This window comes from Bufo gargarizans, chromosome 8, assembly GCF_014858855.1.
Source record: "Bufo gargarizans isolate SCDJY-AF-19 chromosome 8, ASM1485885v1, whole genome shotgun sequence".
Classification (NCBI taxonomy): Eukaryota; Metazoa; Chordata; class Amphibia; order Anura; family Bufonidae; genus Bufo; species Bufo gargarizans.
The window spans coordinates 49,842,019-49,867,079 of record NC_058087.1 but is presented as its reverse complement, the minus strand read 5'-3'; the positions used below and the strand labels follow the sequence as shown (position 1 = coordinate 49,867,079).

The following is a 25,061-nucleotide window of genomic DNA, read 5'->3' as shown; positions in this document are numbered from 1 at the left end:
ATTCTTATGACTTTGGTATACCATTCCTGTATTATTTCTACTAGAAGTTATGAATGAATTGCTAGCAGTCTGCAGTAAGGGTACAGAGGGGAGGTAACTAGTTTGGGAGGGGGGGGGGGGGGTGTACCTGCACAGACTGAAAATGGAAGCACTGATTGGATAGAGTCAGTCTGTACAGGTAGACCCCCCCCCCCCCCCCCCCAACTTGTTACCTCCCCTCTGTACCCTTACTGCAGACTGCTAGCACTTCATTCATGACTTCTAGTAGAAATAATAAAGGAATGATACAACATACAGACATAAGAATAGATGTTCCAGAATTATTACATGGGGAATGCATAAAGCTATTAAAACAGGCATGTCGGGAACGGTGACAAGTCCTCTTTAACCCCTTAAGGACCCTTGCCGTACATGTATAGCGCTGGTGGACGTGACTTAAGGAACAGCAGCGTACAGGAACAGCGGGCTGATCTGGCGGGTGCAGGAGATGCGCCCGCCAGATCAGCGGCACGGACCTAGCAGGCACTGACAGCCGGGCCCATGCTGCATATGCCGACATCGGTGAAAACACCGATGCCTGTGTATTAACCCCTTGTATGCCGCAGTCAAAGCTGACCGCGGCATGCGGAGGGTAAGGGTGCCCTCCGCTTCCCCATCGGGTACCCGCGCTGCAGTAGAGGGGACCCGATGGCAGAAAAGGCAAGCCTGATGCGTTCCACAGGCATCGGGGCTTGCCTTCTACGGAAGCCTGTGAGATCCAGCCCTTAGGCTGGGGTCTCATAGGCAGGCTGTCGGCATAAAAGCTGATAGCCAATGCATTACAATAATGGTTGTGTTGTAATGCATTGCAGAGGGGATCCGACCACAGAAGTTGAAGTCCATGAGTGTGGGACCAAAATAAAAACAAAATTTCCCAAAATAAAACACAAAATTGTAAAAAAAAAACACCTAATCCACCTCCTCACCTTAAGGGTCCATTCACACGTCTGTGTGTGTTTTGCAGATCTGTAGATCCACAAAACATGGACATCGGCGATGTGCGTTTCGCATTTTGCGGACCACACATCGCCGGCACTTAATAGAAAATGCCTTTTCTTGTCCGCAATTGCGGACAAGAATAGGACATGTTCTATTTTTTTTCGGGATCGGAATTGCGGACCCGGAAGTGCGGATACGGGCAGCACATCGTGCTGCCCCATAGAATGAACGGGTCCGCAATTCCGTTCTACAAAATGCGGAACGAAATTGCGGCTGTGTGAATGGACCCTAATGCCGTAGAAAAAATAAAATAATAACTGTGCTAAAACGCTAGACGTCCCTGGAGACCTAAGCCCTGGTGGTGGAAGTACCCTGTCCCGTACCTATGTCTATTTTCAACCTTAATAAGGCCCTACTTAGATGATAAATACATATAATGTCCTCTAGGATGTAAAAATTAGCCCAAGGAAGAAAACATGTCTATAATAAAATATAATATAATAAACATATAATAAAACCAAACGCGTTTCACCTGCGCCTGGCAGTTTATCAGGGGGTGATGAACAGAAAATATTCGTAGGGAATACAAATAGATAAATAAAGATGTTCCTTAGCTCCTATAAATGGCTTGTGGGATAAGATATGGATGATGAAGAAGTAACTCTGTCAGTAGATAATTAACCTGTAACCAAAAAGGATGATGTAACAAAGACAGGCAATACACCCATAATATGTCTAAGGCCTCTTTCAGACGGGCGTTGCGGGAACACCCGCGATTTTTCTGCGCAAGTGCAAAACATTGTAATGCATTTTGCACTCGCGTGAGAAAAATCGCGCATGTTTGGTACCCAAACCTGAACTTCTTCACAGAAGTTCGGGTCTGGGATCGGTGTTCTGTAGATTGTATTATTTTCGCTTATAACATGGTTATAAGGGAAAATAATAGCATTCTGAATACAGAATGCATAGTACAATAGCGCTGGAGGGGTTAAACATTTTTTTAACTCCCCTTAGTCCAGTTGATCCCGTAGCTGGGATCTCTTCTGTCTCCTTTGCTGAACAGGACCTGTTGTGAGTATTCATTTCAGGAACAGGACCTGTGGTGACGTCACTCCGGTCATCACATGATCCATCACCATGGTAAAAGATCATGTGATGACCGGAGTAACGTCACCACAGGTCCTGTTCAGCAAAGGAGACAGACGAGATGCTGGGCAGCGCGATCAAGTGGACTAAGGTGAGTTAAATTTTTATTTTTAACCCCTCCAGTGCTATTTTACTATGCATTCTATATTCAGAATGCTATTATTTTCCCTTATAACCATGTTATAAGGGAAAATAATAATGATCGGGTCTCCATCCCGATCGTCTCCTAGCAACCGTGCGTGAAAATCGTACCGCACTTGCTTGCAGATGCTTGCGATTTTCACGCAACCCAATTCATTTCTATGGGGCCTGCGTTACGTGAAAAACGCACAAAATAGAGCATGCTGCGATTTTCACGCAACGCATAAGTGATGCGTGAAAATCACTGCTCATGTGAACAGGCCCATAGAAATGAATGGGTCGGTATTCAGTGCGGGTGCAATGCGTTCAACTCACGCATCGCATCTGCGCGGAATACTCGCCCGTGTGAAAGGGGCCTAAGTGTATTATACTTACTGGCCAGAGGAGCCCACTGCGCGTTAGTGTGGATATTGAGGGAGCTGATGTGGCTAGTGTGTGGACGCCAGCGCTCAGTATTTAAGCGCCGGTATCACATGCAAATTCCGGACGCCAAAACAGTGTATTTCCGGTACTTGGAACGCATCGCATTGACGAGATACGTCACTACCGGTATGTGGAGTGCATGAATGGAACACATATCTTCAAATACAAAACTGGAAGACATCTGAGGCTATTGAAAATGTATAGGGTGGGTAAATGATTTGTATCAAGGGGTAACCAAAGACGTATATAGAACCCTAATACACATTTAGATGATGCTAATATTCTGATAACAATTAACTAGCCACAATTATCACAAGAAGGAGAAATGAAAAACACAGGTAGTAACAATGAGCCCCACCATAAATAAGGGGGAACTCATAAATACAATCGAGTAGGATAGAGGGACATATGCAGGCTTCTCGCACCTGCATGGTCAGGACAGGGACAGCTACAATAACAGCGAAAGGCTATATCTGAAAAAGAAGGACCAAGTCATATAAAGCAAGTGAAAGTAAGTCTTTCACTAAGGCCTCCTGGTGACTGGGACCGGAAGCGATAAATCCATTCAGTTTCCTTTTGGAAGTCAAACCTTCTCAGGGGCATGGGGATAACTTCGAGCACAGTGAAACCAATGGAGCTAAGATCCCCCTTATGATGTTGGTTCACATGATTAGCTACAGAGGTGTCATTCTGTTTGACTATGCCATTAACATCTTCACACACTCTACAGAATAAAAACACAAAGTCTCTGTATAAGAAATCGGTCCACTCAAGCGCTGCAGATCCCAAGACAATGTGGGTAAAAGGCTGTCCAGGCATGCTGGGAGTTGTAGTTTTGCAACAGCTGGAGGCACACTGGTTGGGAAACACTGTGTTAGATAAAGTGATAGGAGAAAGGATTGTCCGCTCGTGAGCTCCGTTTGAAGGGGCTCACGAGCGGACCCGAACGCTTCCGTCCAGCCCTGATGCAGTCTGAATGGATGCGGATCCGCTCGGACTGCATCAGTCTGGCGGCGTTCAGCCTCCGCTCCGCTCAGCAGGCGGACACCTGAACGCTGCTTGCAGCGTTCGGGTGTCCGCCTGGCCGTGCGGATCCGTCCAGACTTACAATGTAAGTCAATGGGGACTGATCCGTTTGAAGATGCCACAATATGGCTCAATCTTCAAACGGATCCGTCCCCCATTGACTTTCAATGTAAAGTATGGACGGATCCGCTCAGGCTAATTTCACACTTAGCTTTTTTTTGCCAATATAATGCAGACGGATCCGTTCTGAACGGAGCCACCGTCTGCATTAATATGATCGGATCCGTTCAGAACGGATCCGATCGAACGCTAGTGTGAAAGTAGCCTAAGATGGACCACATTCAATCATAGAAATTCAACAGATGCATGGAAACCTAAAATGCAGTGAAAAAAAGCGCACTATGGTGTAGTATGTTTAGACACCAGTCGCATCAGATGTATGCGATATACTCACAAGGATCACTTGTAATGCGCATAGAAAGAGATCGGTGTGTCTTCGGTCAAGGAGCTCGGGTTGTAGGGCAGGTCAGGCCCAGAAGCCTTCAATTCAGAAGATCTTTGTCTGAACTAGGATCAAACCAGGAGAGCGTCACTCCAAGATATTACCCGTCTCACACTTCCATAAGGCTCCTCCAGTTGATCGTATAGGAGACCGGCAGCTACACGATCAGCTGGAGGAGCCTTATGGAAGTGTGAGACGGGTAATATCTTGGAGTGACGCTCTCCTGGTTTGATCCTAGTTCAGACAAAGATCTTCTGAATTGAAGGCTTCTGGGCCTGACCTGCCCTACAACCTGAGCTCCTTGACTAAAGACACACCGATCTCTTTCTATGCGCATTACAAGTGATCCTTGTGAGTATATCGCATACATCTGATGCGACTGGTGTCTAAACATACTACACCATAGTGCGTTTTTTTCACTGCATTTTAGGTTTCCATGCATCTGTTGAATTTCTATGATTGAATGTGGTCCATCTAACTGAAGATTTTCCGAATGTAAGAAAGAGAAAATAATAGGAACTTTTAAAAAAAATCCTCTCTTGCAGCGCAATCCTTTCTCCCATCACTTCACACACTCTACGTCTCGGCTCTCTGTAGGTCTTTCCAATGTAGTCTTCGGGGCAGGTACACTGACAGATATATGTAACTCCCCTAGTTTTACAATATACAAAGTCGCCTATGGAGTAAGTGTGATCAGTCATGGAGCAAGTTACCGTTTTAGTTGTGCATATGTATTTACAGGCTTTACATGCCCCACATCTGAACATCCCCTTGGGTTTCCTGTCAAGCCAAGTGCCCTCCTTTCTCACACCGGTGTAATGGCTATGTACGAGTCTGTCTTTTAGACTCCTACCTTTACGGTATGTAATTTGTGGAAAGGGGGAAATGGCTTTAGACAGATCATTATCCATAGTCAGAATGGGCCAATACGTTCTCAGAATGGCTAAAACCTCCCTATTGGCTACATCAAAAGTTGAAATCAGACGAATCGGAGTTGCATCATTTTTATTCTTCGTTCTAGGTACCAGCAAATCGCCTCTATTGCTATTTTCTGCTACATGAAAGGCTTCCCTCAAACTGGATCGGGATAACCTCTCTGAAGTAGCCTATTTTGCAACTTTTTTGACTCATTGTAAAAGTTCTCCTTACTGAAACAATTCCTGCGCATGCGCAGGTATTGTCCTTTTGGAATACCTCTTTTCACTGCAAAGGGATAGTGACTGCTCCAATGAAGGATGTTGTTGGTGGCAGTTGGTTTACGAAATACCGTGGTAGTGAGATTACCAGCTGTTGATCTGACCGCCACATCAAGGAACTTGATACATTCAGACTGTATCTCACTTGTAAAACTCAGCCCTATATCATTATTATTAAGCGCAGAGATAAAATCACCAAACTTTTCTTTACTATCGTTCCAGATTAGAAAAATATAGTCTATATAGCGGGTCCAAAAGACAATCCTATTGCTCCACCAGACGATACGGTCCTGGAACACATATTTGTCTTCCCACCAGCCCAGGAGGAGATTAACATATGTCGGGGCACACGGACTACCCATTGCTGTCCCCCTGAGCTGGTGGTAAAAGGATCCGCTAAATAGGAAAAAATTGTGTGTAAGAGTGTATTTGAGGAGACACATAAATTGATTGTGATTCTGGAATTGGGTACCCCTAGATCTCAAATAGTGCGCTGTTGCTGATAGCCCTTTTTCATGTGGTTTTGAGGTGTATAACAATTCCACGTCTATACTTGCGAGATAGCAGTGGGAATCAATTGAGATACAATGGATTTTTTACGCAAAATCGAAACTATCTCTTGTAAAAGATGGTTAGCAAGATACAAATTCTCTAAGGACTCTTATCAAGATAGACACCACAATGGTGGGTAAGAGAATCCACACACTAGCCACATCAGCTCCCTCGATATCCACACTAACGCACAGTGGGCTCCTCTGGCCAGTAAGTATTATACACTTAGACATCTTATGGGTGTATTGCCTGTCTTTGTTACATCATCCTTTTTAGTTACAGGTTAATTATCTACTGACAGAGTTACTTCTTCATCATCCATATCTTATCCCACAAGCGATTTATGAGAGCTAAGGAACATCTTTATTTATCTATTTGTATTCCCTACGAATATTTTCTGTTTATCACCCCCTGATAAACTGCCAGGCGCAGGTGAAACGTGTTGGGTTTTATTATATAAGTATAGAAATCATGTTTTCTTCCTTGGGCTAATTTTTACATCCCAGAGGACATTATATGTATTTATCATCTAAGTAGGGCCTTATTAGGGTTGAAAATAGACATAGGTACGGGACAGGGTACTTCCACCATCAGGGGGTATCCCTGGGCACAGGGCTTAGGTCTCCAGGGACGTCTAGGGAAAGATACTCTTTTCCTGTGTAAAAATTCCCCCTCACCCGTCTCCCTATAGCTATATAGGTTACCTATGTGATTATCTATCTCTCCCTGTAAGTATTTATCCCGTTATTTTATTCATGGTGGAAGTATCTGTCTTTAAGCATTTGATATCACTTGACCAGTTTCTTGCTCCGTTACCCCCTAAATATTAATAAAGGTATTGTTTTAATAAGCACGTTACATTTTTTCTACTTACCTAAATTTAATTAACTACGTGTCTGCTATCCATACCATCTCTACGATAATTTCTTTAAAGTGAAAAAAATTAAAAAGTAGACATATTAGGTATCGCCGTGTCCGTAACAACCAGGTCTATTAAAATATCACATGACCTAACCCCTCAGATGAACCCCGTAAATTAAATAAAAACTGTCAGTAAAAACATTTTTTTGTCACCTTGCTGTCATGGTCTTACCTTCTTGCTGTTCTCCTTCGTTTGACATGTGCTGGCGGCCATCTTGGTTTCTGGGTTTCTTGTAGCCTCCCACCCTGCGGCTTCTCCTTCCCACTGGGAGGAGCTGGATGCCTAGCTCATATATATAGGAGGTCTGTGGCTTCAGTTCCTTGCTTGGTCCTCCTGTGTTCACATGCTTCTAAGACTGCTGCTGCTTCTGGTTCCTGATCCTGGCCTCGTCTGACTACCCCGCTGGTTCCTGATCCTGGCTTCGTCTGACTACCCTGCTGGTTCCTGATCCAGGCTTCGTCTGACTACCCTTCTGGTTCCTGACCTCTGGCTACGCAAGACCCTGCTTCGGTTTAGCCATCCGTTTGGACTTTTGCTTACAGCTTGATTTCCAATAAAGCCTTCTTATTTCCACTTATCTCTTGTTGTACGTCTGGTTCATGGTTCCATGACATTAGGACCAAGCCATGAATTCTGACGGTACAGGGCCATCCTCGCTACCTACGCTGGTTGCCAGACTTGATCAGCAGGATCACCTGTTGGGTCGGTTCGCTGTGGCGTTGCAAACCCTGCTTGAACGCACGGCTCATTTCGCTTCCGTTGCCGATGGGTCGGTTGTCGCTCCTGGGCCCGCTCCTACTGCCGCTCCGGTTGTTGCGCCAGAGTCTACCCCGACACCTGTTGCTGCGCCTGCGGTGTCTCGGGTTATGACCGGTTCTGCCCCCCTTCCACAGCGCTTTGGGGGAGAGCCAACTCAGTGCCGAGGTTTCCTTAACCAGGTGGGCATTTATTTTGAGTTGCTGCCACATGCCTTTCCTACTGAGAGATCAAAGGTGGGCTTCTTGATCTCGCTGCTCTCGGACAAGGCCTTGGCCTGGGCCAGCCCTTTATGGGAGAACAACAATCCGGTGGTTGCCGAGTTTTCCGGTTTTGTTGCTTCTCTTCGGAAGGTATTCGATGTGCCGGCTCGTGCTGCCTCTGCTGCGAAGCTCCTTATGTCCATCAGAAAGGGTTCACGATCCGTAGCTGAATACGCCATTGAGTTTCGTACCCTGGCAGCAGAGGTGGGCTGGAATAATGAGGCTCTGGTCGCTGCTTTCTCTCATGGTCTCTCGGATGCCTTGAAGGATGAGGTTGCAGCTAAGGACCTACCAGTGGAGCTCGAGTCTCTTATTTCTTTCCTGATTTTGATTGACACCAGACTCAGGGAGAGACCTTCCTTCTAACAGATTGGCGCCTACGTTTGCTGTCCCACCCGTGCCTCCCTCTCCTCCCACGCCTCCTGGGGATGACTTGTCTGGGGGTGAACCCATGCAGCTGGGGTTTGCTCGCCTGTCCGAGGGGGAGAGGGTACTCCGGAGACGCGAGGGCCGATGCATGTACTGTGGTCTCGGTGGGCATTTTCGGTTGGCATGTCCGAACCGTCCGGGAAACGCTCGCACCTGAGATCCTGTCGGGGGCAGATCTTGGGTGGAGTCTCCTCGTCCCCGATTTCCCGTGTTGACAAACCACTGATCACTGTTGTCCTCTCCTGGGTCGGGGGCTCGGTGACGACCCAGGCGTTGGTGGACTCTGGTGCTGGTTGTTTGTTCATTGATAGTGTGTTCGCTGCCGCCAATTCCATTCCTCTGCAGCCTCGAGGTTCCCCACTGGCTCTTGAGGCGATAGACGGCAGACCCCTTCTGCCGCCACACGTGACTCATGAGACCCTTCCAGTGGGGATAGCCATTGGTGCCGTTCACAGAGAGTCGGTCTGTCTCCAGGTGATTTCGTCTCCACACTACTCGGTGGTCTTGGGGTACCCCTGGCTCCAGAAGCATAATCAGACTTTCGATTGGAGATCGGCCGAGATCCTCTCGTGGTCACCGCAGTGTGGGGCTAGTTGCATCCATGGGCCTGTCAAGTTGCTGTGTACTTCCTCGGACTCTCTGTTGCCTCCTGAATACGAAGAGTACCGGGATGTATTCGATAAGGTGCGCGCGGTTGCCCTACCTCCGCACCGCCCATACGATTGTGCCATAGAGTTACAATCTGGTGCCGTTCCTCCTCGTGGCAAAGTCTATCCACTGTCGGTAGCGGAGAATGAGGCCATGGAGGAGTACGTGAGGGAGGCGCTTTCACGCGGACACATCCGCAAATCCTCGTCCCCGGCAGGGGCTGGATTTTTCTTTGTGAAAAAGAAGGGCGGTGAGTTGAGGCCTTGCATCGATTACAGGGGTCTCAATCGCATCACGATCAAGAACGCTTACCCGATACCCTTCATTTCCGAGCTGTTCGATCGCCTCAAAGGGGCCACGGTCTTTACCAAACTCGACCTGAGGGCGGCATATAACCTGGTAAGGATCAAGGCGGGCGATGAGTGGAAGACCGCGTTTAACACCAGGACCGGTCATTATGAATCCTTGGTTATGCCCTTTGGGTTGTGCAATGCGCCCGCAGTCTTCCAGGAATTCATCAACGATGTTTTCCGTGACCTGTTGCAGCAGTGTGTGGTGGTCTATTTGGATGACATCTTGGTATATTCTGAATCCATGGAGGCCCACATTATGGATGTCAGACGAGTGTTGCAACGGTTACGAGAGAACAGGCTGTTCGGTAAGCTTGAGAAATGCGAATTTCACCGATCCCAGGTAACCTTCTTAGGTTACATCATTTCCGCTGAGGGGTTCTCCATGGATCCTGAGAAGGTTTCGGCTGTCTTACAGTGGCCCCAGCCCAGTGGTCTCCGTGCCCTGCAGCGCTTTTTGGGCTTCGCCAATTATTATCGGAAGTTCATCAGGGACTTTTCTATGCTAGCCAAGCCTCTCACGGATCTGACCAGGAAGGGCAGTAATTTCCAGGTCTGGCCGCTCGAGGCCATCCGAGCTTTTGAGGCTCTAAAGTCCGCCTTTGTGTCGGCTCCGATTCTGTCGCATCCCAACCCTGGGTTGCCCTTTGTCCTCGAGGTGGACGCGTCTGAGACGGGAGTAGGCGCCCTTCTGTCTCAGCGTAGAACACCAGAGGGTCCTCTGCTTCCTTGTGGGTTTTACTCCCGGAAACTGTCTTCCGCGGAGTGCAACTATCAGATTGGTGACAGGGAGTTATTGGCCATCGTGCAGGCCCTTAACCACCTCCCGACCGCCGTACGCGTATATGCGTCCGGGAGGTGGTTGCTTTACTCCTCCTGGACGCATATACGCGTCTTCTCGCGAGACGCGAGATTTCCTGTGAACGCGCGCGCACAGGCGCGTGCGCTCACAGGAACAGAAGGTAAGCGAGTGGATCTCCAGCCTGCCAGCGGCGATCGCTCGCTGGCAGGCTGGAGATCCGAATTTTTTAACCCCTAACAGGTATATTAGACGCTGTTTTCATAACAGCGTCTAATATACCTCCTACCTGGTCCTCTGGTGGTCCCTTTTGTTAGGATCGACCACCAGAGGACTCAGGTAGGTCAGTACAGTCCCACCAAACACCACACTACACTACACTACACCCCCCCCCCCGTCACTTATTAACCCCTTATAAACCCCTGATCACCCCATATAAACTCCCTGATCACCCCCCTGTCATTGATCACCGCCCTGTCATTGATCACCCCCCTGTCAGGCTCCGTTCAGACGTCCGCATGATTTTTACGGATCCGATCCATGTATCCATGGATCCGTAAAAATCATGCGGACGTCTGAATGGAGCCTTACAGGGGGGTGATCAATGACAGGCGGGTGATCACCCATATACACTCCCTGATCACCCCCTGTCATTGATCACCGCCCTGTCAGGCTCCATTCAGACGTCCGCATGATTTTTACGGATCCGATCCATGTATCCATGGATCCGTAAAAATCATGCGGACGTCTGAATGGAGCCTTACAGGGGGGTGATCAATGACAGGCGGGTGATCACCCATATACACTCCCTGATCACCCCCTGTTATTGATCACCGCCCTGTCAGGCTCCATTCAGACGTCCGCATGATTTTTACGGATCCGATCCATGTATCCATGGATCCGTAAAAATCATGCGGATGTCTGAATGGAGCCTTACAGGGGGGGGGTGATCAGTGACAGGGGGGTGATCACCCTGATTACCCTGATCACCCGCCTGTCATTGATAACCCCCCTGTCAGGCTCCATTCAGACGTCCGCATGATTTTTACGGATCCGATCCATGGATCCGTAAAAATCATGCGGACGTCTGAATGGAGCCTTACAGGGGGGGTGATCAGTGACAGGGGGGTGATCACCCTGATTACCCTGATCACCCCCTGTCATTGATAACCCCCCTGTAAGGCTCCATTCAGACGTCCGCATGCGTTCTGTGGATCCGATCCATGTATCCATGGATCCGTAAAAAATCATGCGGATGTCTGAATGGAGCCTTACAGGGGGGGTGATCAGTGACAGGGGGGTGATCACCCTGATTACCCTGATCACCCCCTGTCATTGATAACCCCCCTGTAAGGCTCCATTCAGACGTCCGCATGCGTTCTGTGGATCCGATCCATGTATCCATGGATCCGTAAAAAATCATGCGGATGTCTGAATGGAGCCTTACAGGGGGGGTGATCAGTGACAGGGGGGTGATCACCCTGATTACCCTGATCACCCCCTGTCATTGATAACCCCCCTGTAAGGCTCCATTCAGACGTCCGCATGCGTTCTGTGGATCCGATCCATGTATCCATGGATCCGTAAAAAATCATGCGGATGTCTGAATGGAGCCTTACAGGGGGGGGTGATCAGTGACAGGGGGGTGATCACCCTGATTACCCTGATCACCCCCTGTCATTGATAACCCCCCTGTAAGGCTCCATTCAGACGTCCGCATGCGTTCTGTGGATCCGATCCATGTATCCATGGATCCGTAAAAATCATGCGGACGTCTGAATGGAGCCTTACAGGGGGGGTGATCAGTGACAGGGGGGTGATCACCCTGATTACCCTGATCACCCCCTGTCATTGATAACCCCCCTGTAAGGCTCCATTCAGACGTCCGCATGCGTTCTGTGGATCCGATCCATGTATCCATGGATCCGTAAAAATCATGCGGACGTCTGAATGGAGCCTTACAGGGGGGGTGATCAATGACAGGGGGGTGATCAGGGAGTCTATATGGGTGATCACCCCCCTGTCATTGATCACCCCCCTGTCATTGATCACTCCCCCCCTGGTAAGGCTCCATTCAGCCATTTTTTTTGGCACAAGTTAGCGGACATTTTTTGTTTGTTTTTGTTTTTTCTTACAAAGTCTCATATTCCACTAACTTGTGTCAAAAAATAAAATCTCACATGGACGCACCATACCCCTCACGGAATCCAAATGCGTAAACATTTTTAGACATTTATATTCCAGACTTCTCACGCTTTAGGGCCCCTAAAAAGCCAGGGCAGTATAAATACCCCACATGTGACCCCATTTCGGAAAGAAGACACCCCAAGGTAATCCGTGAGGGGCATATTGAGTCCATGAAAGATTGAAATTTTTGTCCTAAGTTAGCGGAAAGTGAGACTTTGTGAGAAAAAAAACTAAAAAAATCAATATCCGCTAACTTATGCAAAAAAAAAAAAAATTCTAGGAACTCGCCAGGCCCCTCATTGAATACCTTGGGGTGTCTTCTTTCCAAAGTGGGGTCACATGTGGGGTATTTATACTGCCCTGGCTTTTTAGGGGCCCGAAAGTGTGAGAAGAAGTCTGGGATCCAAATGTCTAAAAATGCCCTCCTAAAAGGAATTTGGGCCCCTTTGCGCATCTAGGCTGCAAAAAAGTGTCACACATCTGGTATCGCCGTACTCAGGAGAAGTTGGGGAATGTGTTTTGGGGTGTCATTTTACATATACCCATGCTGGGTGAGAAAAATATCTTGGTCAAATGCCAACTTTGTATAAAAAAATGGGAAAAGTTGTCTTTTGCCAAGATATTTCTCTCACCTAGCATGGGTATATGTAAAATGACCCCCCAAAACACATTGCCCAACTTCTCCTGAGTACGGCGATACCAGATGTGTGACACTTTTTTGCAGCCAAGGTGGGCAAAGGGGCACCTTTCGGATTTCGCAGGCCATTTTTTACACATTTTGATTTCAAGGTACTTCTTACACATTTGGGCCCCTAAATTGCCAGGGCAGTATAACTACGCCACAAGTGACCCCATTTTGGAAAGAAGACACCCCAAGGTATTCCGTGGGGGGCACGGCGAGTTCCTAGAATTTTTTATTTTTTGTCACAATTTAGCGGAAAATGATGATTTTTCTTTTTTTTTTCTTTTTTCCTTACAAAGTCTCATATTCCACTAACTTGCGACAAAAAATAAAAAATTCTAGGAACTCGCAGTGCCCCTCACGGAATACCTTAGGGTGTCTTCTTTTCAAATTTTTCTGGGCCTTCTCCTCAACATGGGTCTAACCAAAAAGCATGAATTGCGGTCATATTGGTCCACGAACCTGATTCATCACATGCCCATGTTCTCTGCTGCTATGTCCAGGACACGTTTTGAGACCATCCTGCGTTTCCTGCACTTTAGCGACAACACCACCTCCCGTCCCAGAGGCCACCCAGCTTTTGACCGGCTCCACAAAATTCGGCCCCTCATAGACCACTTCAACCAGAAATTTGCAGATTTGTATACCCCTGAGCAAAACATCTGTGTAGACGAGTCCCTTATACATTTTACCGGGCGCCTTGGCTTCAAACAATACATCCCAAGCAAGGGCGCCCGGTATGGGGTCAAATTGTATAAGCTCTGTGAAAGGGCCACAGGCTATACCCACAAATTTCGGATCTATGAGGGAAAAGATCAGACCCTGGAGCCGGCCGGTTGCCCTGACTACCTGGGGAGCAGTGGGAAGACAGTCTGGGACTTGGTGTCACTCTTATTTGGCAAGGGGTACCATCTTTATGTGGACAATTTCTACACAAGTGAGGCCCTCTTCAGGCATTTGTTTCTAGAACAGATTGGCTGCTGTGGCACCGCGCGAACTAGTCGCGCGGGCTTCCCCCAATGGCTCGTTACCACCCGTCTTGCAAGGGGGGAGAGGGCTGCCTTGTGTAACGAAGAACTGCTCGCGGTGAAATGGAGAGACAAGCGTGACATTTTCATGCTCTCCTCCATTCACGCAGACACGACAATCCAAATTGAACGGGCAACCAGAGTCATTGAAAAGCCCCTCTCGGTTCACGACTATAATTTGCTCATGGAAGGAGTGGACTTCAATGACCAGATGTTGTCTCCGTATTTAGTGTCCCGCCGCACCAGACGCTGGTGTAAGAAGGTGTCTGTATACCTAATTCAATTGGCTCTGTATAATAGTTTTGTTCTCTACAGTAAGGCTGGGAGAACAGGATCCTTCCTCAAATTTCAGGAAGAGATCATTGCGAACCTCCTGTACCCAGGAGGTTCCGTGGCCCCATCCACCAGTGTAGTTAGCCGTCTACACGAGCGACATTTCCCTAGTGTCGTTGCTGGTACCTCAAACCGACCGCCACCCCGAAAAAAATGTTGTGTCTGTAGCAGGAGTGGAATAAGATGTGACACCCGCCATTTCTGTCCTGACTGCCCTGACCACCCTGCCCTATGCTTTGGAGAGTGTTTCCGGAAGTACCACACACAGGTACACTTAGCATAGGGATTGCATCTCACAGGACAGGCACACAGGGCTATTAGGGCCCTTTCACTCACAGCTGCTGCAAACCTCTCCTTTCACCTGGGACAAAGTGCATAATGTACTTCGCCACATCTTTGGGCGATTTGCGCTTTGCACATTGTCCCATGGGGAAGGAGAGGTTTGTCCTATAAAGGTAAAAGAAAAAATCACCGGTAAGCAAAAAAGTTAACGTTCAGTTTCAAAAGTTAAATAAAGTTTATATGTTCTGTTCTAAAGTTATTATAAAGTTAATAAAATGTATTGCGTTGCGGCCTGTTCTTTTTTTTTTACCTTTCAGGTGGACCAACCGATCGACTAGCTGCAGCACTGATGTGCATTCTGACAGAAGCATTGCGCTGCTGTCAGATTACACACAAGTCAGTGTATGCGAGATTTCTCCTCTGCAGTAAAAGATACATTTGCCGAGGCATATGAGCTGAGGAGGTGGCGGTGTTCATATGCTTTGGCAAACACTTTGTATATATATATATAAAAAAAAAAATCCCGGCAATGATTTATTCATCCACATCGATTGATGTGAATGGAGAAATCGGGTTTGCCAGGGCATACGAGCTAAGTGGGTATGGATGTTGGGCGGAGCTCCTATGTCCTGGCAGACGCCTTTCCCCTCCTTTTTTTTTTGGGCAGAGATTTTTTCATCCACATTGATCGATGCGAATGAATAAATCTGTGCCGTTCATTTTTTCTTTCAGCCCAGAGGCTGAACGGAAAAAAAAAAATCTCATTACCTGTATGCTCAATATAAGGAGAATAGCAGAAACTCCTAATGCTGGCCATACATGTAATGATTGCGGAGACCCTCAAATGCCAGGGCAGTACAAACACCCCACAAATAACACCATTTTGGAAAGAAGACACCCCAAGGTATTCGCTGAGGGGCATATTGAGTCCATGAAAGATTGAAATTTTGGTCTCAAGTTAGCAGAAAGGGAGATTTTGTGAGAAAAAACTAAAAATAATCAATTTTAACTTGTGCCAATTTTTTTTTTTCTATGAACTCGGCATGCCCCTCATTGAATACCTTGGGGTGTCTTCTTTCCAAAATGGGGTCAAATGTGGGGTATTTATACTGCCCTGGCTTTTTAGGGGCCCTAAAGCGTGAGAAGAAGTCTGGGATCCAAATGTCTAAAAATGCCCTCCTAAAAGGAATTTGGGCACCTTTGCGCCCCTAGGCTGCAAAAAAGTGTCACACGTGGTATCGCCATACTCAGGAGAAGTTGGGGAATGTGTTTTGGGGTGTCATTTTGCATATACCCATGCTGGGTGAGAGAAATATCTTGGTCAAATGCCAACTTTGTATAAAAAAAAAAAGGGAAAAGTTGACTTTTGCCGAGATATTTATCTCACCCAGCATGGGTATATGTAAAATGACACCCCAAAACACATTCCCCAACTTCTCCTGAGTACGGCGATACCACATGTGTGACACTTTTTTGCAGCCAAGGTGGGCAAAGGAGCACACATTCCAAAGAGCACCTTTCGGATTTCACCGGTCATTTTTTACAGATTTTGATTGCAAACTACTTCTCACGCATATGGGCCCCTAAAATGCCAGGGCAGTATAATTACCCCACAAGTGACCCCATTTTGGAAAGAAGACACCCCAAGGTATTTTGTGATGGGCATAGTGAGTTCATGGAAGTTTATTTTTTGTCACAAGTTAGTGGAATATGAGACTTTGTAAGAAAAAAAAATCAAAAAAAAAATCATCATTTTCCGCTAACTTGTGACAAAAAATAAAAAGTTCTATGAATTCACTATGCCCATCAGCGAATACCTTAGGGTGTCTAATTTCTGAAATGGGGTCATTTGTGGGGTGTTTGTACTGTCTAGGCATTGTAGAACCTCAGGAAACATGACAGGTGCTCAGAAAGTCAGAGCTGCTTCAAAAAGCGGAAATTCACATTTTTGTACCATAGTTTGTAAACGCTATAACTTTTACCCAAACCATTTTTTTTATCAAAGACAGATTTAGCGAAAAATTTATATATGATGTCTTTTTTTTGCAAAATTTTACAACTGAAAGTGAAAAATGTCATTTTTTTGCTAAAAAATTGTTAAATTTAGATTAATAACAAAAAAAGTAAAAATGTCAGCAGCAATGAAATACCACCAAATGAAAGCTCTATTAGTGAGAAGAAAAGGAGGTAAAATTCATTTGGGTGGTAAGTTGCAGGACCGAGCAATAAACTGTGAAAGTAGTGTAGTGCAGAAGTGTAAAAAGTGGCCTGATCATTAAGGGTGTTTCAGCTAGGGGGGCTGAGGTGGTTAAGGATGAAGGTCTTACCCATTCCTTAATTGCTAGTACCTTACCAGGATCGATCTTGAAGGCGTGAGGAGTCAGAACATGCCCTAGAAACAGAATCTCCTGTACACCAAAGACACATTTCTCTTGCTTAGCGGATAGCTGATTCTCCCGCAACACCTCTAATACTTGTTTAACATGAGACACATGGGATTCGAAGTCAGGAGAGAATATCAAAATGTCGTCAAGATAGACAATAACAAATTTACCTAAGAACTTCCTAAGAATGTCATTCATGAAGTTTTGGAAGACAGCTGGGGCATTGCTGAGTCCAAAAGGCATCACCTGATATTCAAAGTGTCCTGCCGGAGTATTAAACGCTGTCTTCCATTAGTCTCCCTCCTTGATTCGGATTAGATTGTATGCCCCTTTCAGGTCAATCTTGGAAAACCAGGTTGCCCCCAGAACCTGGTTAAATAAATCCGGAATCAATGGGAGTATCTATTCTGGACAGTGATTTTATTTAATCTCCGGTAATCGATACGAAGAAAAACCTCGCCCCCATAGGAGAGACAGAAGGTCTAATATGTCCTTTACCAAGGCTCTCCTTAATATAATCTTCCATGGCCTTGCGTTCGGGCTTAGAAAGATGATAAATTCGCCCCTTAGGAAACTTGGCCCCCTCTACTAGCTCTATAGTACAATCATAAGGTCTATGGGGGACGGGGGGGTAGAACCTTCGGGGTTGGTGATGAGAATACATTAGAATATTCCCCAACAACCGTGGGTAAAGTATCAGACTTTACTGAGACCCCAGCTTGTACCACGGACAAGCACGAGTCACACTTGGACCAATCTATAGTGGGGTTATGTAGTCTGAACCAAGGCAACCCTAGTACCACCTCAGCCGGTAGGTTCTCCAGGACTAAAAGGGAACATCCCTCTGAGTGGCACACACCCACGGTTAGAGAAATCTGAGGTACATGAGCTCACTGTACCACCAATAAGAGGAGTAGCATCAATAGCCATGACATGGATAGGAGTTGGTAAAGCAAACATTGGAATACCCAATCTTACTGCGTACTCAGAGTCAATAAAGCTGTCCGCTGAGCCAGAATCAATAAAGGCCTTACCCGGCCATTTATCTACCCCCAAAGAAATCGTAATGGGTACCAAAAGCTTACATTTAGAAAAATCAGGGTGTACCTGGTCTTTAGGTTGCCTTGCCTTAGGAGACTTGACAGAGAGGACCTTCTTAGGACACTGGTTGATCCAATGGTCAGAATCTCCACAGTAAAAGCATTCTCCACGTCTGCGGCGAAGATTCCCTCGGGTCATGCCAACCTGCATGGGTTCCTTGGTGGAGACCTCATTATTGTCTCTGGGATAGGCCTCTGGCTGGACCACCATCTGGGAAGAGAACTGTTGTCCCTGTCGTCTCTCTCTAACCCGTCGGTCAAGTCGGACAACAAGGGTCATCATCTCCTCTAAGGTCTCTGGAAGTTGATAACTGACCAGAAGATCCTTTAACTTATCAGACAGACCTGACCTGAACTGACTCTTCAGGGCTGGTTCGTTCTATCCTGAGGGGACACACCACCTTCTGAATTGGGTGCAATAATCCTCCGCAGGTAGATTGCCCTGAACCAGTGCCTTTAGAGCCGTCTCAGCTACTAGAGCCCTGTCTGGTTCATCATAGAGCATACCCAGGGCCTGAAAGAACCCCTTCACAGAAGTTAAACAACTGGCGCCAGCAGGTAAAGAGAACGCCCAGTCCTGGGGATCACCCTGTATTTGGGAAATGATAATGCCCACGCGTTGACTCTCAGGGCCAGAGGACACGGGGCGCAAACGGAAGTAAAGTCTGCAACTCTCCTTAAAAGAGAGAAACTTCTTCCGGTCTTCAGAAAAGGGTTCTGGGAGCTTAATCTGGGGCTCAAAATGCGGACTGGAGGCCTGAGGAGTGGAAGAACCTTGCCCTAACTCAAAAGAATAGAGTTTTTTCCCCTAGCTCCTGCACCATCTGCGTCAGATAAGAAACATGGTCAGTCAGGGTCACCAGAAGATTCATTATACAGTGGTTATTGGGCCTGTTAATCTGTAACGGTCACGTACACACACACACACACACACACACACACAGGGGGGAGGATAGTGACCACTGTACTCCACCCTCACCCCTGGCCCTGCCTACTTGCCTCACGAGTCCTGATGACAGAGGACAACTGGATGGCAGTCCCTAACTTAAGGATACGTGCGGGAAGGACAGACAAGACAAATAACGGATAGTGAACGGACCGGGTCAAAACCAAGAGGACAACGCAGTACAGAGGGATAAGCAAAGAAAGGTCAGGAGAAGCCGGGGTCATAAATACCAGGAGAGTCGAGAAGTACCAAAGGAGTCCGCAAAGAATAGTCAGGTGGAAGCCGAGGTCAAAATACCAGGAAGGATGCGCAGTACAGGAGGAGCAGGCAAAGGATCGTCAGGGAACAAGATCAGGTAAGTACACAGGTATCCAACAACTGCCAGGAACCTAAATTAACAGGCAACCTGTGGCAAGCAGGCTGCCTGTATTTATAGTGGGGAGTGAGGGTCATGTGACGTGGCCAGCGTCACATGACCGACAGACCGACCAGTTGAGCACCGAGTGATCAGCTCGGCGCTCAAGGCAGACCTAAGAGCAGGGAGCCTCCCACCTAGCAAAGCCGCCCTGGGAACGAGGTCAAACACAGATCCTTGCTCCCGAAGCTAAGCAGCAGGTCTGCGGCTGATGGGAGACCGAGTGCGCCCCGTTACATCTATTAGGGTGAATAGGATCTCACACCCTCCCTGCTGCCCTGTCCATAGTACACACAGCAGCAGGGAGCTTACCATGGCAACCAGGGCTTCAGTAGTGTCCTGGCTGCAATGGTAACCGATAGGAGCTCCATGATTACACTGTTGGGGCTCCGATCGAAACTGCCACTGCACCACCAATGATTTAATACTGTGGTAACTGCCACCAATGATTTAATGTTGGGGGGGGGTGAACTGCGCAATTTATGTTTTTAGTACTGGTGGGGTACTGAGAGTGCAGAGCCTCTAGGTGTAACAACAACGTCCCCGTTGCTCCTAGAGGCTCATTTGCATATATTATAACATCATTTTTCATGCATGCCATGCAGGCACATATGAACATGGGACCAACACAGATGCTTTCAGTTGCTAAGCGCACATGTAACAGGTCAGACAGTTTTATCGGTACAAAACTGCTGACAGATGCCCTTTAAGAGCTTGTTATATTAATAAAGCATAGAGTATGTGTAGTACCCCACAGCAGGCACTAACATTACTTCACACTGCAATTGTCTCTAATGGCTAACCAATAATGTCATCTGTGTTTTTATTCCAGGTCCTCTTACATTGTGCATTTATAATATTGCTATGAAACTGTTATGTTCATGTATTGTGCCTGGATCGCCAGCAGGTGGCAGTGCACCTGGCAGAGAGAGATATTTAGATAGAATGGAACTTACCATTCCATTCTCCCCGCTTTTGGGCAGAGGTGGGCTGGTCCTGTTTCGTATCAAGGGAGGGGTTGCAGAAAGTTAGAGCAAGTGGAGTCTAGTGTTGGAAGCAGACGAGTCAAGATGGTGCAGTGAGGGGAATGGCCGCCCCTCCTGCAGCAGGAGTCTCCCAAGGAATGCAGCTCATAGAGCACCCTGACTCCTTACAGATAAAGACACAGTATCACGAGGGGGTCAACAGCCACAGGCACCCCGCTCAAAATGTACCAGAACAATCCTAAAGTCCAGCTACCAGAGGAAAGCCAGTCTAGCACAGCAGAGACCGATAGAGCAAGGTATCCAAGTTTGCCTGCCAGTTTACCCCAAAACCTGCTGGAACCAAGAGAAAGGCCGAATATTGTCTGGATACAAGTTTATTCAAGTAAATCTCTTGAACTATTATCAAGTCTGTACTCCTCTTATTCTCCACCTACTACAAATCTCCCTTTTATTGTATTGGAGCCTAACCCTGGAGAACGACAGTATCCAAATAGGATCACCGTGACACACACAGAAACTATTAAGGCCACACCAAACCACTCGGCAATTCCTATAAATCTACGACACAATCGGCCTTGGGGGGCGGCACGTTGCATACGACTTACTGTACATTGAAACAATATGTATTATTGGACATACATTTGAATGGTAGCCAAATATATGGCCATTCCAACATATTCCCTATCGTGCAAAAATGTAGTATTATATGGCGCCCAGTGTGAGACAACTACATTAAAGCGATGCTCCACTTATTTAGGAATTGAATCATGAAGGAATAATTTGGATAGGAGACCAGAGCAGCGAGCGGTAACATTTTCCCTAATGGCATTATCAGCAGAATAGAGACACCTTTCATGGTGCCTTCATTCCCTATATTAAGCAGAGGGGCTGACATGGGAGCAGGCTCAGAATTTTTTTTGTCCAAAGGACTTGAAGAGATGAAAACATCTCAGCAATAGCTATATGAAGATTTAAAATACTGGGGACCAATCAGATACAGGCATGTGTGGAGGTGGGAGCAGTGATGACACCACAGAAGCTACTGAGGACCAATCAGATTCAAGTATGAAGTCACGCATGAGGGGAGAACCAATGAAATTACAGATTCTAGCAAGGACCAATCAGATTGCGGCAGGTGTGATGATGTCACAGAAGCTAGTGACATCACCGAGTTCTGAGCCTTGGAAAACCACTGCCTGACATTATCTCGGACAGAATATCTCTGGATATAGAGAGAGACAGATAGGCTTGTGCTTTTGCTCAGCAAATCCTTGTTTTCGCTTAGCGAGTTATTTAATTTGCGCCATGGAGATCCGGGGTTTGGCATTCTTGCCTTTCCTCTGGGTCATATGGACGCTATCGGGCCTCTTTGCCCTGATTGCCTTGACTGTCATCCCAGGCCATGTAAAATATCCTTACATCAGGTAAGAGGGGACGGGGCGGGATTCATCTGTAGTATCATTATTGCTATTACCGTATTATCAGTTTATTCCTGGAATGTTATGATTATTATTATTAGTGGATTATTAATAAGCTCTATCTCATAACTGTTAGTACAGAAAACATCCCATTGTTCGGGGGGGGGGGGGGGGGGGGGGGTCTGTGAAGACTGAGGTTTCATGCACCGACCTTCATCTAATCTGCTCTGGAGTGAGATGCACAAGCCTCTTCATCTCTGACCTCCATGCACCAAAAAAATCAAAACTGCACCAACTATGACAGGCATAACGTATAAGCAAATTTGCCAGTCTGCAGAGGCCCCACCCCCTCCTGCTGAGCCCGTTTAGAACACACCCACTTTTTTGGAAAACTTGTAAGCATGGCTTAAAAATGCAAAAGTTACATTTTCTACAAAATGCCTCCTACTCAAAAATGTGATACTTTTCCAGAAAACGGAAGGAGAAAAAAAAAATAATAGTGAATAAATGAATGATGATTATTGTGTTAATGGGTTTTACCACTGGTTGTACTGGGGAAGTAATGGCTATATAGTAGGGCAAGTGATAGTATGGGGATGGGATGCGAAATATGATGCAATCAGGGCCGGTGCTACCATAAGGCAGACCAAGCGGCCGCTTTAGGGCGCACCCTGGGGAGGGCGGAAAAATGTGACATGGAGGGGGAGAAATGTGACATGGGGGTCTGATGGCTGACATTGGGGGCTGATGGCTGGGGGATGATGTCTGACATGGGGTTCTGATCTGAGGTCCGATTAACATTGGGGGTCTGATTGCTGGTCTGACCTGAGGTGTAATGGAAAATATTTTTTTCTTATTATGCTCCTCTAAAACCTAGGTGTGTCTTAGAGGGTGAAAAATATGGTCCTTAAACCAGCCATTGTCTGAAGCAGAGAGAAGATACCAGGACCACAGAGAGGAGAAGCTTGGGGGGGGGGGGGTGCGCCAAAATGTAGCTTCGCTTGTGTTGGCAAAAATCCTCGCACCGGCCCTGGATGCAATTGCCCATTCAGTTCCTGATTTCCTTTTACAAAGGGCCTCTGACAAATAACAGTTGCAATCTCACTGGTTGCTATGGGCGACGGCTCCATGTCGTCCCCATTGTTGTTTGTCTTCTATTTGTGTCTGGACATTATATTATGGAGGATGATTACAATGGAAGGAAATAAAGTCTCCTCTGCTATTAGAAGACATGACACAATCCTGCCGTTTAATATTTTGTTTTCTTTCTCAGTGACACGGGACGAATATTACCCGAATCGGTGGTCTTTACAGTGGTCTTCATAATATCTGCCTTTCTAGGTAAGTGGATTTAGAGAGATAACATCATGAGGAGATCAGCGGCTCCAGCCTCAGTGATGACGTTATCTCCCTAAGCACTATTCACTGCTGAGCGGCGGCCATCACTGCAGATTATAATCATCATTGAATCCTGGAGGTTATTACAAGTGTCTATGGACGTTCCCGGCTGATCCCATGTATTGTCTATTTCAGGAGCTGGCAACGCTTCCATCATGTACCGGTTTATGATCATCCGGTCTGAACAATCAGAGAGGCGACATATCATCTGCCAGAGAATCCTCTATGTTGTTGCATGGATGGGCTGCATTGGGACCGTTGTGACCGCCATAGTTTCGGTAAGTTTATATACAGATGTCTCAGGACTAGTAATACAGAGGGGACATCGCTTGAAGTCAAGAGATGTGTATAAATACAATGACGCGCCCTGGTGACTATTCTTATGTATTACTGCCCATGTATAATTACACCACCTGCGGCCTCTGCTGTTCTGTATTCTCAGATCTTCAGGACGTCCATATTGATGACATTTATTTCTCTGCTTTTGTTGTAGATGAGGATCAGTCCTACAGTCCACAGGATCGGCGCAGGACCGGCATTTGTCTTTTGTGCCGTTTACAACCTAGGTCAAGCTATATGCCTGTACAAGAAATCCTTCAGCAGTCGCCGCCTATGCCACATGAGATTGGCATCAACCTTGGTGCCCATTGTGGCCCTGCTGACCTGTATCCTCTTATAGCTGACTGGTACAGTGCCATGTTGTTTGCTGGATACACTTACACATATGTACTTATCATCATTGCTGCAGTAAATTTGGGTCAATTTAGCCAAGACCCCCGCCCCTCCTTTAAATGATCAGGTCACTATCACTCATTGGTGGAGTTAACTAGGCCCCAAGCATTTTTGGCCCAGGACAACCCAAATTTACAGAGAGATTGTCTCTGAATAATTAGGAAAATTTTGGCAAATATGGGACTATTGGCAACTAGGAGATTATTCGCTTCCTCTGACCCCATTGTAGCACAGATCAGACATCACAGTATAGGAAACACTATAATAATATAATTAATTCTGTTACTTGTCCTTAACATGTCCTTCCAGTTTCTGTGTGTATGATCATCGGCTTCTTCCAGCTATGTACTGGCCGATGTGAAGAGGTGAGTTCATGCAACTTTTGACCGTCTTGTATAATCTACATCTATCCTGTGTAACAGTAATATCAAAGCTCCTATCTCACCTCCATCTTCCCATCTCACTCCATATAGAGTCCCTGGTGAGTACCGCCAGGCACTAATCCTCTATTCTGTCTTCTGCAGATCTACACCAGGACAGGCATGGTGGCCGAGTGGACTGGATTTATTGGCCTGATAATATACCAACTAATGAACTATACAGATTTCCAGGTGAGTAGATGCTGTGTAAAGGTCTAATGTGCTCCAGAAACATTTCAGAGAAGTCATATATTATATAGAGCTGTTTTATAATTAATGGTCTTTCTTCTTTTTTCTCAGCATTTGTCTTTAACGTTGTCCCGAGAAGGTGTCTCCATTGGCCTGAGAGAAAAGACCCAGGACCCTGAAAACCCCCAATAAGATGCAAGGGGTGGAGCACCAAGACAACTGAAACCATCATGACATTGCTGGACATGAATCTTCTGGATCAAGAGGCAGATTCCAGGCTTGGTCTCTGTCCTCAATACTGGATGTGACATTTTACCGGACTTTCCTAATACCGGATTTGACATTTACCGGATTTTCTGGATTCAACATCTAGCAGAATTTCCAAATACTGGATGTGACAATTACCCGGACTTTCCATAGCTACCTCATCT

At 46.6% G+C, this 25,061-nt stretch overlaps 1 protein-coding gene across 1 annotated transcript; it reads left to right on the top strand.

Annotated features, from left to right (window-relative positions):
- The first annotated feature begins 20,696 nt into the window (after nucleotides 1–20,696).
- On the top strand, nucleotides 20,697–24,822 carry LOC122945374 (DNA damage-regulated autophagy modulator protein 1-like). Its single transcript, XM_044304448.1, has 7 exons — nucleotides 20,697–20,770; nucleotides 23,166–23,233; nucleotides 23,426–23,568; nucleotides 23,784–23,955; nucleotides 24,332–24,387; nucleotides 24,547–24,633; nucleotides 24,742–24,822. The coding sequence occupies exons 1-7, from the start codon at nucleotides 20,697–20,699 to the stop codon at nucleotides 24,820–24,822; spliced, it is 681 nt and encodes a 226-aa protein (XP_044160383.1).
- Nucleotides 24,823–25,061: the final 239 nt, after the last annotated feature.